An 18,413-nucleotide genomic window follows, 5' to 3' on the forward strand; every position below is an offset into this window, starting at 1 on the left:
TGTTTGATAATAGTATTTCTTGTGTTGTAATTTTGTCCTGCAATTTGGTCTTGAGAATCCGTCTTGAGAATTTGTCTTAGACTATTATTCTGGAAGGCATCTATTCGTTTTTCGTCCCCTATGTTTATCTTCCATGTTTCACATCCGTACAATAGCACTAGAGTGACTAGTGTCTTATATAGTCTTTTTTCTTGCTGATGTTGTTGGAGTTTCATATCTTCTTCAGTTTTGTAAAGGCTAACTCTACCATGCAGTTCTTGTTGTGATACAGTTGCCTTAATGCATACAAATTTGTTCACGTCTATTGTATAGTCCGTCTTAAATTATTGCTTTTAGCGTAAAACAAGAATTTTCAGATTGTACAAAGAGTAATTTTCACTGTGCAAGAAAATTCAGTTACGGGATAACTCTAATTTCATGGGATTCGCATACTTATTATGATAGTTACTATCATCTTTATTTTACCAGTACTTTTAAATGTAGATTACTGTACATGTTCATTGCAATATATTGATGATAGGTTATTCATTATTGATATTACATATTCTACCTCAATGTCAACAATATTTGTTTTTCTATATAGATGTCGCTGACCTTCATATTCTTCTTGGGACTGATGGTTACGGGGGTGAGCAGTCAAGCAATCGGCGCAGATTTTCCTATAGTCATAGGGCATTGTGAGGCCTACATCACCTGCACACGTCGATGCAGAAGTGTTTGTCTTGGTATGCCGACATTTTTTCTGTTTTGGGAGTGTGACTATAACGAACACTGTCCTCAACCATATGAATATCAATGTATTTGTCGGCGATTCTGAAATATTGCCTTTTTGTGTCCATCGTCATAGCGTCGTATGGCAGTTTATAAAGAACAAAGGAAGGAATCAGACTTGAATAAATCATCCGTTAATTAACAATACATGTCTGGATGTTTTGTGTGGTTTTTTTTTAAATGAAAAACACCACATACAGAATCTAAAATAGACATCCCTGTTCCACACAATATCACAGTTGTCTGAAAAACTCGGAGCTACAGTTCTATAAATTTACTTTTTATATCTCTATATCACATATTCTAGCACTTTGCGCCTTAAAACCATTAGATCGTCAAAATTGAAGACAAACAGTTATGATATCAAGAATTTAATAATGAAAAATTGCAATGTCTCGGATTCACTTTACAAAGACATACCTTGTCCAAAATTTGTTTAAACAGGTAAATAGTACATGTGAAGACAATAATTCGCTATCTATTTTATAAATAGACTTAATGAACAAATCAAAATGCTTTTAACTAAAGTTTAATTAATTTAAGTAATTGTATAGCTCGTGTGTTCTTAATCAAACGAGTATACCGGTATTTCAGTTATAAAGTTGTACCTAAGACATTATCAATATTTTTTCTCCTGTAATTAAAAAAAAACCATTACCTTTCAATTGATACAGATAGTTTGTCTTACAGATACATGTACGTCACATTATGGCTTTAAAGGAGTTATGTAGAAAATGAAATAAATATTTCAACATTCTATATCAAATTGTGGAAAAATTAATTTCGATACCTACACTCAATTTGACATCATTTTAAAGAGGAGGTCAATTAGTTGTTTACTGCCGTTTTTATAGTTACTGTAGGCATTCTAGGTATATTTCATTTTCAAAATGGACAAAACTTCGAAATTTGTTCTTTATTTCTTTCATATTTCATAGAAAATTACAGTTTAAAACATTATTTTCATAGTGTTTACCACAAACTTAAGACCCGATACATCCTGTTAAACAAAGGTATTATTATGAAGCATCTTTTAAAGAATTAATATCTTGAATTTCATAAACCTGCGTTTCATTTACTAGATCTTGATCTTGAGGTCAAGATCTAGTTAATAAAAGGGGCCTACATGTTTATGAAATTCAAGATATAAATTCTTTTAATGATGCTTCATAACAATATCTTTGTTTCATATGGTGTACTGGTCAACTGGTGCAACATATGCAATAAGGATTCTTCAGCCCTACGTAGCCATTAATCTAATATGGCCTATTCCACCCTATTATGTAGCCTTTTTATGCAAATAAGGCTTATTCAGCCTTATTTTAGCCTGTTTACTATACTTTCCTATAGTTGTTCGCACTCTGGCTTCTGCCGACTACCGCTGTTTATACAGCCTCGAGACATTCCATTTTTACTTCCAAGAGGGAACAGGCTATTACCATGGAAATACCCTGTACTACCCTATTTTCTTTAATTGGTACGACCTGATTCGTCATAAAAGTAACAAAACTCAGATTTTTGTCCATTTTTGACAAATGAAATATATCTAGAATGCCTACAGTCTTTCCAAAAACGCCATTAAACAAGCCCTTGACATCCTCTTTAAAATGATGTCAAATTGAATATAGGTACCGGGATTACTTTTCCCGTGATTAAATATAGAATGTCAAAATATTGTTTTATTTTCTTCATAATTCCTTTAAAGCCGTAAAATACGGGAAAAGATTCATCAAATCAATTATGACATCATAATGGTTCTGGCTCCAAATAGACACTGGAATCATTTACTAGATCTTGACCTTTAAGGTGTGTATGCCGTATATAACGGCAGTTTTGCGATTCTTAAAACCAAATCCAAATTTTGTCAGCATGGCCAAATTTAAAGAAGTTAATAGAAAATTTCGAAATTTGAAAATTAGTATTAATGAGGTACTAGCCATAATTTGTAAATGAATAACTGCTATTTACCAATGCATATTCATAAACAATTGTCGTTTGAGATTGATTTTCACATGCATATACATGTTCGAGGGAATAGTAATTCAGAAAAGCAGGTGATACGACAGGTTTGTTTACAATTGCTTAAATTCATATATACAGGCCTTTGTGCTGTAAACAGAAAAATATAAGTTTTTTTCATCTGCATTGTATACGGATGGCTGAGTATCCTTGTCAATGACAATCGGTGAGAGCTCTTTCGCAATAGATTATAATTATAAAATAGAACGTCAAAATTTTCAAGTCTGTTTTTTTTATCAAGATGCACGGTATTTTCTCTTTATAATATTCAATTAAAACGGCCGATATACCCTGAAGGGCGTTGATTACTCAGGGTTTGAGTTCTAAAATTATGATTGTTCAATGTCGTTTGTAATATTTGTTCAAAACACAAAAAGTATTAATAAAACGAATTATACTGACATGATATTCAATATTTTTACTATTTTATGGAGTAAGGCTCAAACATAATTGGCTTTGAGCAAAACAGAAAAAATTCAGACTAAATTTTTCAGATTTTGCTTTTCATTGAAATTTTTGGCACTACCATAATATTAAAACTTAAGATTATACTTGTTAGTCAACATTTTTTTGCATATTTTTTGTTGGTTTTATCTCACTTTTTAGCTCACCTGAATCGGAGGTTCAAGTGAGCTTTTCTGATCACCCGTTGTCCGTCGTCCGTCCGTCCGTCTGTCTGTCCGTCCGTGTGTAAACTTTTCACATTTTCGACCTCTTCTCAAAAACTACTGAACCAAATTTGGTTCAAAGCATCCTTATGGAAAGGGGGTGATAAATTGTTAAAATAAAGGGCACAGCCCTTTTCAAAAGGGAGGTAATTGTGAAACAGTGAGTATAGGGTGCGTGTCTTTAAAAATCTTCTTCTCAAGAACCACTGCACCAGAAATGCCAATTTTTACACAAAAGCTTGTATATATAGTGAAGATTCTAAATTGTAAAAATCGTGACCCTCGGATTAAAACTGGGGCCTCAGGCGGGGTTCAAAATTTAACATAGAAATACACAGGAAAATGTTTAAAAAATCTTCTTCTCAAGAACCACTTTAACATGGAAATACATAGAAAAAATGTTTACATGACTTTTGTTCCATTTATTCAACTAAATTGTGCACCAAAAAACCCAACTGTGTCTCCCTGATTATAGACAACTCACTTCATAAGTATATAAGGTTGTTTAATCAAGAAATGACGGATGAATACGATAAGGTGTAAAAATTCACTAAAAATTATTTTAGTTCATCGCTTACATTTTATTTGGATACCGTGCCCGATAAAAATAAAAATTAATATATAAATTTATTAGTTATCGGGCACGGTCTCCAAGATAAATATATGCGATAAATTTATCTTGTGATTTTGTTGTTTGGTTGAGCAATATAGATACGGCAGATCAACGCACGTGGTGTGGATTTATTTGTAAACAACCATACCATAGATAATCTTGTTTCACACTGGAATTAAATTTAAAAACAACTATGTTTTATTATAATTAGGGAAACACTGTTTATGCGTTACCCTCGTATACAAATGATGAACCCGTAAAATTTGTTCAAATAGTGTTTAAAGCAGAAAGAAGATAATTTATTTATGAACTTTGAAATTTCTTCGATTTTTGTAACCATGATGAGTTATGATTCATTGTATTACAAATGCATCACTACGTATTTTATGAGGAAATATACTGAGTATACAATCACATGGTGATGTTAAAATTGCATATAAAAATATAGTTGCATATTGTGGTATTTATGGACTTATTGTACGTACGACCTAACTCAGACAGCGCGTGCAGGTGTCAAATAACAGTATTTCACTGAAGGTTCACGTCAAAACATGGCCGAGGCAAAATAGTTCCCGAATTTTCCTTTGAATTCGGGGCGTTTCCGCACGCGACAGGAGTTGAACTTTTTATGAAATGAAAAACAATTTGTAAGAGGTCTAACTATTTCAGTGTTGTAATAATGCGAGGTCATTTGAATTTTTGATGCGTGTTGTTTCCGGAGGGGGGGGGGGGGGGTTGGGGGTTAAAGGCCCGATCTTCATTTTTAGGCACGTGTAACTTGGAGGTAAACAAAGTCTCACGCCTTGCTGGATGCACGTGTGTATTTTGCTAGAAATTTGTAAATAAAGCGTTGTTTAAAAAGATGTCAAGACGATTTTTTCCAGAAGTTCGTTTTGAATTTTTAATCTGTATGTAAAGTTGTGCAATTTTGGTAAGAATATATAGTAAAATTTGATGCGGTAGTGACACCTGCACGGATCTCCACGGGCTCCCTGGGCGAGGACGGATGTGTCCCGATGCATGGCGAGGGCTATAGTGACCTCTTGTTGATGAACCCATGTTTTATGTGTATTTGTATGATGTCTGCTTGACAATAAATACTACAATATGTACGAACTTTCTTGCACAAAATATTGTTATTCTGATATTATATGATATACGACTATTGGTACAGCAATTTGAATTAATGAAACCTATCTTAAAGAAAATGTCAGCTCGAGGCCTTTGTGGGCGTTCCGGCATTTGGTATGTATAGTAAAGACTCTAAATTGTAGAAATCATGACCCTCGGACCAAAACTGGAGCCCCAGGCGGGGTTCAAAGTTTAACATACTACATAGGAAAAATGATTTAAAATTTTCTTCTGAAGAACTACTGCACCAAAAATGCCAATATTTACTCAAAAGGTTGTATTAATAGTGAAGATTCTAAATTGTAAAAATCGTGACCCCCGGACAAAAAGTGGGGCCCCAGGAGGGGTTTAACATATACAGGAAAATGTTTTAAAAACTTCTTCTCAAGAACTATAAACAGTTTGGGATATTACTATGCATAAATGTACATCCTTAAATAATGTAGATTCTAATTTGTAAAAATCGTGACTCCCGGACAAATAATGGGGCACCAAGAGGGGTTCAAAATTTAAACATTTTAAAGAATATAAAGGAAACGTTTAAAAATGTTCTTCTCAAGAACTACAATGTTATAGTTTGTGGAATTATTATGCATGCATCCCTGGCTTATGTAGATTCGTAATTGGTAAAATCGTGACCCCCGGAACGATACTGGGGCCCCAAGAGGGGGTCAAAGTTTATTATAGAAATATAAAGGTAACGTTAAAAAAATCTTCTCCTCGAGAACTACGTACAATACTACAATGATATTATTATCATGCATACAATCTTAGATAATGAAGGTTCGACAGTTTTAAAATAGAGACCCCTGGATTTATACTGGGGAGCCAACATGGGTTTAAATTTAAATGTAGAAGTATATATGGAAAATGTTTTAAAATCTTCTTCTCGAGAACTACAATGCTTCAATTTGTCAGATGAATATGTAAGCATTCTCAAATAGTGTATATTCGAAATTATAAAGGCCGTGGCCCTCGATCTAATACTGGGCCCCAAGAGGTGTTCAAAGTTTAGCATAGAAATATAGAGGGAAATCTTTTTCTAGGGAACTATAATGCTTCAGCTTGTCAGATTACTATGCAAGCATCCTTAAAGAATGTAGATTCCAAATAAATAAAGCTTTGGCACTGGACTAAAACTGAGGCCACAAGAGGGGTTCAAAGTTTAACATAAAAAGATATATTGGAAATGTTTTTAAAAAGTTTTTTCGCGAGAACTATAATGCTACAGTTTGTGAGATTACTATGCAAGGATCCTTAAATTGTGTAAACTCTAATGTAGTGGTATCAAGAGTTATCTTTCTTGATGTTGTTCTGTACAGTCTGGAACCAAGAGTTCTCTTTCTTGATGGCGTTCTGTACAGTCTAAGAGTTATTCCTCTTGATGTTGAACTCTTCTACGTTCTGTTTTTCAGGCTGTGTTCGTGCGGTCCCACCGCATTGCTTCACATTTTCATTCCTATGTTACTGTTTATGTCGTTAAAGCCAACTATAAACCTCGGATTAATACTGGGGCCCCAGAAAGGGGTTCAATGTTTGAAATAGAAAAAGCATATGCTACGAAATAGAATGTCACAAGGAACTGCTGTTTATGTGAGCGATGTGGCCCATGGGCCTCTTGTTCTTTATTATAAACTATGGCACACACTACAAACACAAAACATTGAGAAATGCTTACTAACGATGAAAAAATGACAATAACAAACCATGAACCATCTCAAAAATCCATAAAACGAAATACAAATTCAAAGCAGAGCAACACAGACCTCCAAATAGATAGAGGTAGGATCAGGTGCCTAGGAGGAGTGAGCATCCTCTGCTGACCGGTCACAACCGCCGTGTGCTCTTTGTCGTAATCGGGGAAAAAATAATCGGAAAAGTCCGTAAACAATTAGATGATTAATTATGGTCTAATAATTAGTATGAAGAACGTCAGTCAGCATGCGACCCAGTGGAAGATTGTATTTGCTGACAAGGTCGTTGTATGGACCATAGAACTTACGAAAAGATGACTTCAAGCGAGACTGTTGATAGTCCTGTTTTATAAACTTTTTGCCTGTAGCTTGCTTCGTCTTAGAAACTGTAAATACAAAGAGCATGCCCTTGCGTATCGAACCAACTGAGAGACAAAACGCCATATGCAGGTGATGAAGGTATATTGCTACATAATTAAGGAATGTTGACTATAGAGAAATTGAAGTCTTTGCGTTTATCATAAAGTTTTGTTGTTAGGTTACAATCAATGTCCATGTCCAGTAAAATATCCAAATATGAAACAGATGATGCAGACTCTGTGATAAAAGCCACCATATATCAAAATTTTGATCATTGATATGACCTCATATGAATTTTATGCCAGCAGATGAAGGTTAATATAATTCATTTTATAATATAAGACACGATTTCATATGAAAATTTATTTCATATTCTTATGTATAAAATAGTTTACTTTAGTATTTTGAATGATTTACCAAAATTTGAATATTAGAAGTTATGTTACAAACGAGATACAGAGGAAAGAAGTCGTTGTAATGTAAACAAAGCTCGAGTCTTATATTTGTTTACAAATACTGTAAAGTAAAGAAATTGCCATTCCTTTATCAAAATAAGTTGTGAAAACAAGGTAAACTGATTCAGTGGGTTCATAAATAATTTCATAACAATAAACAGCATCATTAGAATGAACGTTATACCAATACAACAAATATGTAAACATTAACAGGACACGGGCTTTGTTTACAAAACAAAGAACTCTAACCTCTGTAACTCGCTCGTAACTCGATATTTTACTTTCAAATTTTGTCAAAAGCATTGAAAAAATCTATTTTAACAATTTTAGACATAAAAATTGAAAAAACAAATCTTGAAAATTTTGAGCTCAAATCGTGTCTAAGTCCCTTTAAGTATTATTACCATTCATTTTTTTTTTTAATTTAATCAAAAATAGGTAGGGATTTGAAAACTGATAGAGGGATATTAATAAAAGAAATTGTTATTGAAAACTTAATATATCTATTTAGTGCCACTGCCACGCTGTTTCCTCCTATAGACTGATTCCGAGTGTACTTCTGATTACTGTTTTATCATATCAAAAGAGAACAAAATAAAACATGACCAAAAACAAATATTTACATGCTTTTTATTATTTTTATCATACCTAAGGTCGTGCTAATTATCATATTAGTACTTTTATTTTGAATGTGACTTATTTTTTCATTGTTTTGTATTGATATTTGGTTCTTGAAAGGTGTTCTCCTTTACGTTTGTGAAAAATAAACATGTACGATATAACTAAATCAAAGTGCATCAATATTTTCGTGAAAGTACAAAATTTTTACAACATTATCTCTTAACGGTGTTGCATTTTAATCAAAAAGAAAACCTCCTGACTTACAAATCTTGGTGTTAGTAAATTGGCAGTTTCATTTTGTCAATTTCTGTAGCCGCCAAAGGTCCGATACGGTTTTTAAATTCACATCGTCAACATTGTATTATAAATATCAAAATTATGTAATATATGTACATGTACGTATAAGGAAGGAATGTTTTTTCAAATCAAATGACGACAAATTTCTGGATCTTTTTTATTTAATTTATCCCTGATTTATCTGCCTTTTCAGTCCAATAATCGATAGTATTACTTGGACGACCTAACCACGGGGGCACGCGGTTTTTACCTGAGACACTAGTACCAGGGGTGTGCGGTAGATGCATAGATCATGTTGCCTTTATATACAATATGCGATGACCTCTCGTTATATTTGGACCATAAATTTATTTCTCTTTTCCTCTGAAGATATGGAGCTAGAAATTGGGCGTCTTATCGCAACTGTAAATAAATGCTGATACCGGGTGGGTCTGCTCGAAATTCGTCTTATCAGTTCAAAATATATATACCTGGAAACATGTGTTTATTTGTGTGCATGCGTCAGTGAAGGAAGAATTGATAAAAATGTGACTCGTTGTCAAAACAAAAAAGTTTCCTCACACAATGTCTGAAGAAGGAGCACCTCCTAATAAAGAGGTAGGCTATAGAAGCTCTCCAGGTTCATTATACACCACTTATTTAGTATTGCTACAAATTGTCATTTTGGCTTAACTGATTTGAGTTGACCTTCAATTTTCGTCGTTTTGTATGTAATTAGTTTATTTTATCTGCAAAAAGTAGATTCAAGAAGTTAATTAAATGCCTTACTTTTCTTTTTCTCATCTCTAAAATGTACTTCATGGCATAACGTTTACGGATATTCATCAAGAGTTTGAAAATATTCGCTTAATTTTTTTTTCATTTCGAATCGAAGTCCTCATTATTTACATGAAGGTGTTATTAATTCTATAAAAAGTAAGAGTTATGAGTCTGGGTCATTATACCAGGTCGATATTTCAGTATTTATAACTCAGTACGAGTGTTTGTGGACATTTAGACAAGCCCAGTTTCAGTTATTCTTATTTGTAGTTATTTAAAGATGGCTTAATAATAGTAGTAAGAGCATCTAAAAACAGAAATAAAGACAGTTGGCTCATATTTTAAACGAGATCATCATAAATATACCCCAGGGGACTGCATCCACTGCACGAAAGTTCAATTGTATTGTACTTTTTCCTGCCATGAACGATTTGCGGAAGTTGAACGTCCCGTCTATTTTCAGAGCGTGGTGAAGAAGTCGGCCTACTCCCAGAAGAAGACAGTAGCCGAGGGGCTGCTAGACGTGGGGCTGTTGGTGGCCAACTCCTCCCAGCTGAAGGCCCTGCTGGACCGAGGCTCCTCCCACAGCTATTACTACGCCCTCTTGGTGTTGCTGATCCTGTCAATCATTGTCCAGGTAGTGGTGGGGTTCCTCCTCCTGTTCCTGGGGACCACGGAGGGAGATCTAGAGAAGGACCGCCGCTCCAACCTAATGAACAATGTGGTGGTGGCGCTCATATTTGGAATCGTGGTTCTAAATATAGTAATAGGGGTGTTCGGAGTGTCAGTGTGATTTCTCGGGGATATATACTTGTAGTGTTTAGTAATTGTGAAATACTGTATATTTTGCACCGATTGTCTTGCTTGCGCCTTTACATGTACATTTTGTTATTATAGATGAAACGAAATTAGGAATGCACTAAAAGGTATTATTTTGATCATTCCTCAAACATATCAATCATTTAATTTCTAAATACATGTATAGACAAAGCACTGTATTGAAATTCTATGCTTTGTTCTAATTGTATGATTATGCATAATGGTAAATGATTAAAATCTAAATATTTCTATGACAATTTTTTTTTATCAGATTCAAGTTGCAGCTAGTGAACAATCTAATTTTAAAATAAAAAAAATCAGTTTATTTTTTGGTAAAAAATTCCTTCTACATCCTTGATATTAATTGAAATAAATTAAAGCACAATATATAAATAGCTTCACACAAGAGTTGATATGAACTAATGAACGTAATGTGCATCATAGTCTGGTATACTGCACCACCTCACACCAGAAGATCAAATGATCAGGGTCGGACTGCATCAGTCATTAGTCAATGTTTTGGCACTAATTATCACAAACGTTTCTATGACCCCATTATGGTCAGACTTGAGAGATCCTATGATGGTGGTTGTGTCTATTTGTATCGCCTATTCGACTGTAACCGACGATTCTCTGGTCCTCGTCCTCCACGTCACGTGACTGATGGCCTTGTGTGGCTGCCTCACCCCCACAGGGGTGCGGGGAGATATTGTCATAATCGTCCTTGTCTCTGAGAAAGACCAGATTAGCGGGGAAGTTTTCGAGGACGAAATACTTATGTGGCTCGTCGTCGCAATCGTCGAGTCGAGTGTTCGAACTGTACTCCCAAGGATGGCGGGGCGTGTTCGATTGGTTTTCTGGTTGTAGTATGAAGTACTGGTTGTCTATTGGTAAGTCGTGCTCGGGATGGCTCGGACCAGGATCTATTGTGTTGCCATAATGAAATCCTGGTCCCACAAACTGTGCTAGACTTGGTCCACTGATGTAAGATATGTCCTGGAAAAGTTAAGTACCATTTAATATTGGTACTTGTACTCATAATTTGATAGCATGTTTCAGCATAGAATACTTTTACCTTTCTTCATTATTATTTCTCAAAGAAAGTACAGTGTAGTTTAAATTGCTAATATACAAGCCACTGTACATGACTCGGTGCTTTTAAGAGGATCAATGCATCAGGATCGATGTATATCATGTATGTTTTAATACTTTGCGTTTGTGCAGTTTTCAATGATAAAGGTCTCGTTACCTTATCTACAGTGACTCCTCTGTGATCGCGGGATTCTTTCCTACCGTTAACACACCTATAACATTAAGTATGCATGTTAGTTTTGAAGAAAAAAATACAACAGGATAAACGAATAAGATTAATCCCTGCTCATATAACCCAAACTTACCCTTTGACCTTGTGTCTACATTTATATAAGATCAATCCGGCAAGCACTAACAATAGAAATAAAATTCCAAAAACAGCCCCTAGCAGGAGTTGGTCAGCTTCAAGCAGAGGGAAACTCCCTAAAGGAGTGCTCTCTTCAGATCTGTCCTCAGTGGTATTTTTAACATCGTGGTGTGTGGTGGTTCCCCGAACATCAACACCAATGTCGTCTGCTCCTGCTCGTATCACTCCACTATTCGAGAAGTATAGATTGTTTTCATGCAGGAAGTCGTTTGGGGTAGAGCTCGGACTTGAACTTGCGGTGGAAGGATTCGTAGATGATGAGTGAGGTGGTTTAAAAGTTGTGCTCTTTCTTGACCAGGTGTTTGTCTTCTCCGGAATCGTTGAGGTCTCTGAGATTGGTTTTCCCTGTGTTGTTGTTTCCGGTGACGTAAACACTTTTTCTGTCGGGGCGTCCTCTGACTCTTCAGCACTTGATTGTTGTCGCCTGGGGAAATGTCCCCAGGGCTTTTGTCTTGGTGGTTTGGGAATGATGGGAAAATCGTTAGAATATCGAAGTTTTGTGAATTTTTTGTACGGTAATGCTCCGGTCTGTGTGATGTTTCCGTACAAGTTACTTGTGGTGTTCTTGTTGTCGAAAAGAACATTGAACCATGGGTTGTTTAGTTCACTACTCAAAGTCTTCAGTTCACCTACAAAATCAAAAGACAGTTACAATGTTATTTTTTTCTTGTAAACACGAGGAGGTCATCTAAAATATGTAAGAATGGACATTGCCTCCAATATGCATTGGTTATATATATATTGATCATTTTGTTGGCGCCTACAATGAATTTAAAAAGCCATGATCAAACAAATTTAAAAATCAGTCCACTAAAAATAATCGTATTAATATTCAATAAATTTTGAAAAGAAAAATCAAAAGAAACTTTTAAAACCAGTATATTATACAATTATAAAGGCATTTCAATATTGAAAAGCGAAATATCGCAAACATATCGTCTGCGAGCCTATATATCTTCTTTTCACATAACAAATATGGCCATGATAGATTTACGATACTCTGAATTCCCTACACTACATTGGTATGTGTCTCAAGAAATGAAGAAGCAATAAACCTGTCCCCCTTACTGTCGTTAAATATAACGGACAAAATGACCGTGTTTACCTGTTGTGTAGCAGACTTTGAACTGCGCGTAGCAGTCATTGCGCACCCAGATGGCCGCCGGAAGAATGTCGTTGGAGTACCCGTATGATCCGGGTACGTTGCACGTGATGACGCGATACAATAACGTCACGTCTAGACAGGAGATGTGCGCGGCGTCCTTCAGGATACAGTACTGTTTAAGGTCGTCCGTTGTCCATTGGGAAACTTCGCCATCACAGTCCACCAGTCTACATGTGTGATCTTTGGATAAAAACAACAACAAATATACATGTGTGTAAAATTACAGTCAATTTTCATACAGTTCGAAGAACATTTGAGAAGGTGATTACCAAAGATACAAAATATAATATGTAGCATTCTTAGCAATCATTGAATCAATCGCAAGTGTTTATACATGTATGTGATTTTACTGGTTATAATGATAGCTATGTCTTATAGAAAGCATAAGATTTATGTCTCAGAAAATGTACGATCCCAACCAAAATGTCCTGGGAATTCGAAGATCCAATCAAAGGGCCAGTGACACTGTCATCATTAACAGGACAACATAAACAAAAAAATGATATGTAAAATAGAGAGGGAAAACGAAGGGAAAGACCCGAAATAGCCTGATGACACAGAGAATTGATATTACAATATTGAGGTTCACTCGAAAATATATGGATGATGAAAAACAGAATGGGGGGGTGTCTTTTGTCCCCATACATCCTAGAGTGTCTTGGACAACAGGTTAACATCTACACGGAATACCATCAATGTTAATAAAGTATCTATTTTGAGAGATAGTTAAAGAAATAGACAGACAGATAGAGGGAGATGGTAAAAGGATGGTCATTGATAGATAAAAAATAATGCAAAGAGGGGAAATATAGCGATATAAGAAATCGAGTATCGATTGAGAGCTTATGGGACAGACAAACGGGATTAAAGGGGTGTATATAAATAAGTTTGTAAGTAAGTGAGTAAATAATTTATCATAGTGACATGTGATATAACAAATTACAAAATGAAATACAAAATAGATAATGAAACACCCGGCCCGGCTATATGCAAATACAATTATAATATATATACACATATTACGCATTTTATACAATAATGATTGTCTGTAAAGGTAAGGTTCAAGTAAATATTTAAAGGTTTGTCTCGAAAAATTTGACATTAGAAAAATAATACAGTCTAAATTTGACATTACAAGTGTTGGATTATATCCTACATTATTAAAAAATTCCCCTCTAAAATCAGAATACATTGCACAATTCAACAGAAAATGACTCTCGTCTTCTATTTCATTTTAATACAAAAAAACTACATATTCTTTCAACGAGAGGTTGAATTGAGAGAGAGAGAGAGAGAGAGAGAGAGAGAGAGAGAGAGAGAGAGAGAGAGAGAGAGAGAGAGAGAGAGAGAGAGACTAATATGTATAGAGAGAAGGATAACGGCAAAAGAGACGAAAACAATTGGACGAAAGTCAGAGTTTACATATAGCTACTTACGATTTTAATAGAATAAACATAGCTTTGATGTGATCTGATAGAAACTGTGTTAGGTCGTACGGCAGAGACATACTATTAACAGTGAATAAGTATTATAGGTAAGATATATTAGATAGGAAAATTATTAATAAGATGACACTTCGCATTTTATTTTTTATACTATATGTATGTTAAGTATCACCTTATTGTTGACCGATTAAAACTCCTCAATATACTGATAATATCATTAGCTAGTCGTAAAGAGTCCTTAAATCATAGTAACTGAAGTATATAAACACACTGTTTGTCATTCAATTGATTCACATACCTGATTTGTTTTCAAACTTCGTGCAATTTCCCATTATCCGATCCAAACACACCGAATGGTGAAAACAATAAATAGAAAAATAACTATCGTAAAGACAACAGATTACAGCTATCTGGAGGGGATAAAAAACAAGTTGATGGATTTCCTACAGTGGTCATCCGTCACGCATGATCAGCTGACTGGGCCCGGGGGTGCGGCTGTGACGCGCACTGCATTATCTCTGTGTCTGTGTGGGATTATCCAGCCGTGCATTGTTCATTCATAGAGGAAATAAAGTCATGAATAACCAGTTAATCATCTACATTCTAACAAACCGTCTACATGTACATGTACGTCACTGAGCCCCCCCCCCCCCCCCCCCCCCCCCCGTTCTGCTCGGTTAGGGATAGAATTTGCACCATTGACGATGGACTATGATTGTCTGGGTGCTACCTACAACGTAGAGCTCTGCCGTTGACTTTGGATCGGAAAGTTGTGATGTGGTGGTGGGGGGGGGGGGGGGGGGGGGGGGGGGGTAACTACATATCATATTGCATATTATATAAGTATATCAATATTCCCTCGCGATAACAGTATAAACAAGGGTAAATTTTCCGGGAACGTGGAGTTTTGAGTTGCAACAGCTTGTTATTGATTTTAATACTTCATTCTTTTAATAAAATTTAAATCGAAGCAATAGCGTTTATGGAATAATAAACGTAATAAACGTAATTAAGATGATCATGTTCTCACGAAATCGGGACAATGTCAACGCTCCTATATGCAAACAAATACCAATTTTTCCAACGACTGGATTTAAGAAAGAGTTTAAATTTTCCAGTAGTATCATCATGCATTAAAATATATACATTGCTCGAACTACTTGTTTGTGAAAACAGCTAAAATTTTGACGATCAAAAATGATTGATTCGTAAAATTAATACTGGTTTACTTAATCATTTTCTTATTTAAAACCAAACTTGAGAGTTGCATGAGTGGAAGCAGTCCTGGAACAACATTTTACTTACTGCGTGAAATTTATTCAAAATATGATATGCAAAGAAAAGCGTGTATGTACGGTTTTTAATAATTCAACTCCCTTTATTTTTAGAACATACCACTGATTTCATTTATAGCCAGAATGTTGTCATTTCCACAATATTTACATATTATCGGACAAATGAACAGAAAGCATTTTTTTAACCTCGTAAAATAAACAATATGAAGAAATCGCATTTTCTACTCTATACCTGGTATATAACGTACATAAACAATTTACTTAAGGTGATTTGACACACCAGTTAATGCTTACAATTAATATAATATATTGTACATACATGTAACAAAGACATTCTTACTATTTGATATATACTGGCTTACCGACTTACTTATTAGTCTTTAAAAGCTTTCTCCATATGCAGACGAGGGTAGACAAAACAACGTGTGAGATAAAAATATCAACAGAAAACAAATATGAGAGCTAAGCAAAATACACAAGATACACAATAAACGACATAGTAAACACCATTCAGCTGAAAGAAGAAGCGATTGAAAACAATGTATAAGATATCTTTGCTTGAATCTATTTGTGAATTATGATTATTTTGTACAGTGGTTCAACTAATGCAATTATGTTTTTCAAAATACAAATCACTTCCCCATACCAAAAATTTTCCACCTTTGTTAACCTCTTTTTGGCTCATATGAGGGTCTTAATTTTGTAAAACAGCATCATCATTCTTAAACTTTGTCTATGTGCAGTTATATGGTTTGGTTTGAACGTATTTTATTGTTAAGATGGTATATACGGAAGGATCGAGCACAAGTTCTGCAAACTTAAAACGCCCTCTCCTGTCAAATTGTGACACAAAATTTACATTATTACGAAAAAAAATGACAATATCAAAGATTATAATAAAAAATATCATCATTGAAGTTATACCAAAGTAGATATACATCGACAAAAGAAAAAAAAAATAATAGTAAGTTTCTATATCTAATTGTAAACAATGTAAAAACCGTCCAGATCCCCTAAAAAATAGCCGAACGTTAAAAAATATTGAAGTTTATGTCAAACGTTGTTTTTGTTGAGTATAACATGTACACGTAGCTTGAACATATTCTAGTGTAATCATTTCAAACAAGAGAATTGTGCTTAAATTCTAAAAATTTAATATGTACATGTATATATTGATATTGTATTGGTTATGTTTAACAAAATCTGCGTTCTCTTGTTGATAAATGCATTGTACACACCAGGAATAAATATTAATGTATGTCGGACAGGATTTATATAGGCAAAGCCTGCTATCCCATCCGTTTATGTTATATAATGCATAATAAAATATTGTTTAAATTAAATTATGAATAAAAATATATCTAAAAAATCGCACGTTATATTTTGTACAATGTAAGTAATATTGATATACACATTTATAATCAGCTCACAATAACAATATCTTTATGATAAATATGATAGAACTGAGTCAAAATTTCAGTGTTGATATCATTTCTAAGAACTGTTTCAGGTCTGTTAAAATCATAATTTGTTGAGAGGATTATAATATTTTTCAATGATATTAATATTAGCGAATGTTATATCTATCAATATTTTAACAATAAAACAGAGAAATAAGAAAAAAAAAAGAAACAATAGAGTCAAAAACCTACAGAATCACTATAATAACCATTTCATTGTTAATGCTGACTCATACAATATATATGTACAAATAATATTATATAAATAGTGCCTGTTTGGGAGGGTAACAGTTGAAATTGACACCCCGAGAAAACCATTGTCAACCGACGCGAAGCGGAGGTTGACAATGGTTTTCGAGGGGTGTCAATTTCAACTGTTATCCTCCCAAACAGGCACTATTTATTTTGTTATACTGAATGTCTTTTTTTAAATTTTTAAGAAAATTTTACTGCTTTTATATAGGAATAACGTGAATTCTACAGCGAACCGTACGCGCATAATTTTCGCGCATGTAACATTTTATAATGTTACCCGTTGCCAAGTGCGTTGCTAACGCTGAGGGTAATAGTAAATATTATTAACTGCGTCTTAACCAATCAGATTTCAGTATTTAACATGAAAGTATAACAAAAAAAAATATGTAACAACAAAATGTCTCGGTATTTTACTAATCACGACAAATTCAATTTCAATTTCAATTCTTTATTTCTTTAAGCTTTACAGCTTATCAGTATGACATATGTATAACATGAGGTGGTAGTGTATTTACAGGAGAACTTGTGCACGTACAGATGATAACATTTACTGTTACATATACAGGTTGAGAAAACAAAAGACTACAATTATGTAATACAGTTGTCCCTTAATAACATACTTTTTGAGATGAATTTGCCAAGATTACAGAGATCTTTAACATTGTCAGTATTAAAAAGTTGAATTAATTTAAACATACAAGGTTTTTTATAATAATATTCTTTCATGTATAATCTGCGCAATGTTCTGTATAGAGGACAAACAAATAAAAAATGGAATTCATCTTCAACACTAGATTTGCAATGTGGACAAAATCTATTTTCTCTATTTGTGTTATTATATCTACCAGTTTCAATAGCCAGGCGATGTGACGATAGTCGTAATTTAGTTATATATTTCTGTAATTTAATGGGAATAGATTTTCTTAAATAGTATTGAAGATGTATACCATCGATAAGATATTTGTAAAAAGAACATTTCTTTGAATTTTCAATATTTGCAAAAATATCTTGTTTTGCCTGATCAAAAATTCTTTGTTTTACAAGTTGTAAAATACCATTGTTTATTTTTTGGTTAGACCATATATCAAAAAAACCGAGGTCAATGAGAATTTTCTTTACATAGAAAA

At 34.1% G+C, this 18,413-nt stretch overlaps 2 protein-coding genes across 2 annotated transcripts; one reads left to right on the forward strand and one right to left on the reverse strand.

Moving 5' to 3' along the window:
* The first annotated feature begins 8,994 nt into the window (after window positions 1-8,994).
* On the forward strand, window positions 8,995-10,458 carry LOC128159580 (ninjurin-1-like). The gene is made up of 2 exons (XM_052822708.1): window positions 8,995-9,226; window positions 9,852-10,458. Exons 1-2 carry the CDS (start codon window positions 9,194-9,196, stop codon window positions 10,179-10,181), a joined length of 363 nt encoding a protein of 120 aa, XP_052678668.1. The 5' UTR covers window positions 8,995-9,193; the 3' UTR covers window positions 10,182-10,458.
* Window positions 10,459-10,494: 36 nt separating this feature from the next.
* On the reverse strand, window positions 10,495-14,749 carry LOC128159579 (uncharacterized). Its single transcript, XM_052822707.1, has 5 exons — window positions 14,575-14,749; window positions 12,772-13,011; window positions 11,605-12,295; window positions 11,457-11,511; window positions 10,495-11,203 (listed from the first exon to the last, which is right to left on the reverse strand). Exons 1-5 carry the CDS (start codon window positions 14,606-14,608, stop codon window positions 10,769-10,771), a joined length of 1,455 nt encoding a protein of 484 aa, XP_052678667.1. The 5' UTR covers window positions 14,609-14,749; the 3' UTR covers window positions 10,495-10,768.
* Between the last annotated feature and the right edge of the window lie 3,664 nt (window positions 14,750-18,413).

This window comes from Crassostrea angulata, chromosome 8, assembly GCF_025612915.1.
Source record: "Crassostrea angulata isolate pt1a10 chromosome 8, ASM2561291v2, whole genome shotgun sequence".
Taxonomy (NCBI): domain Eukaryota; kingdom Metazoa; phylum Mollusca; class Bivalvia; order Ostreida; family Ostreidae; genus Magallana; species Magallana angulata.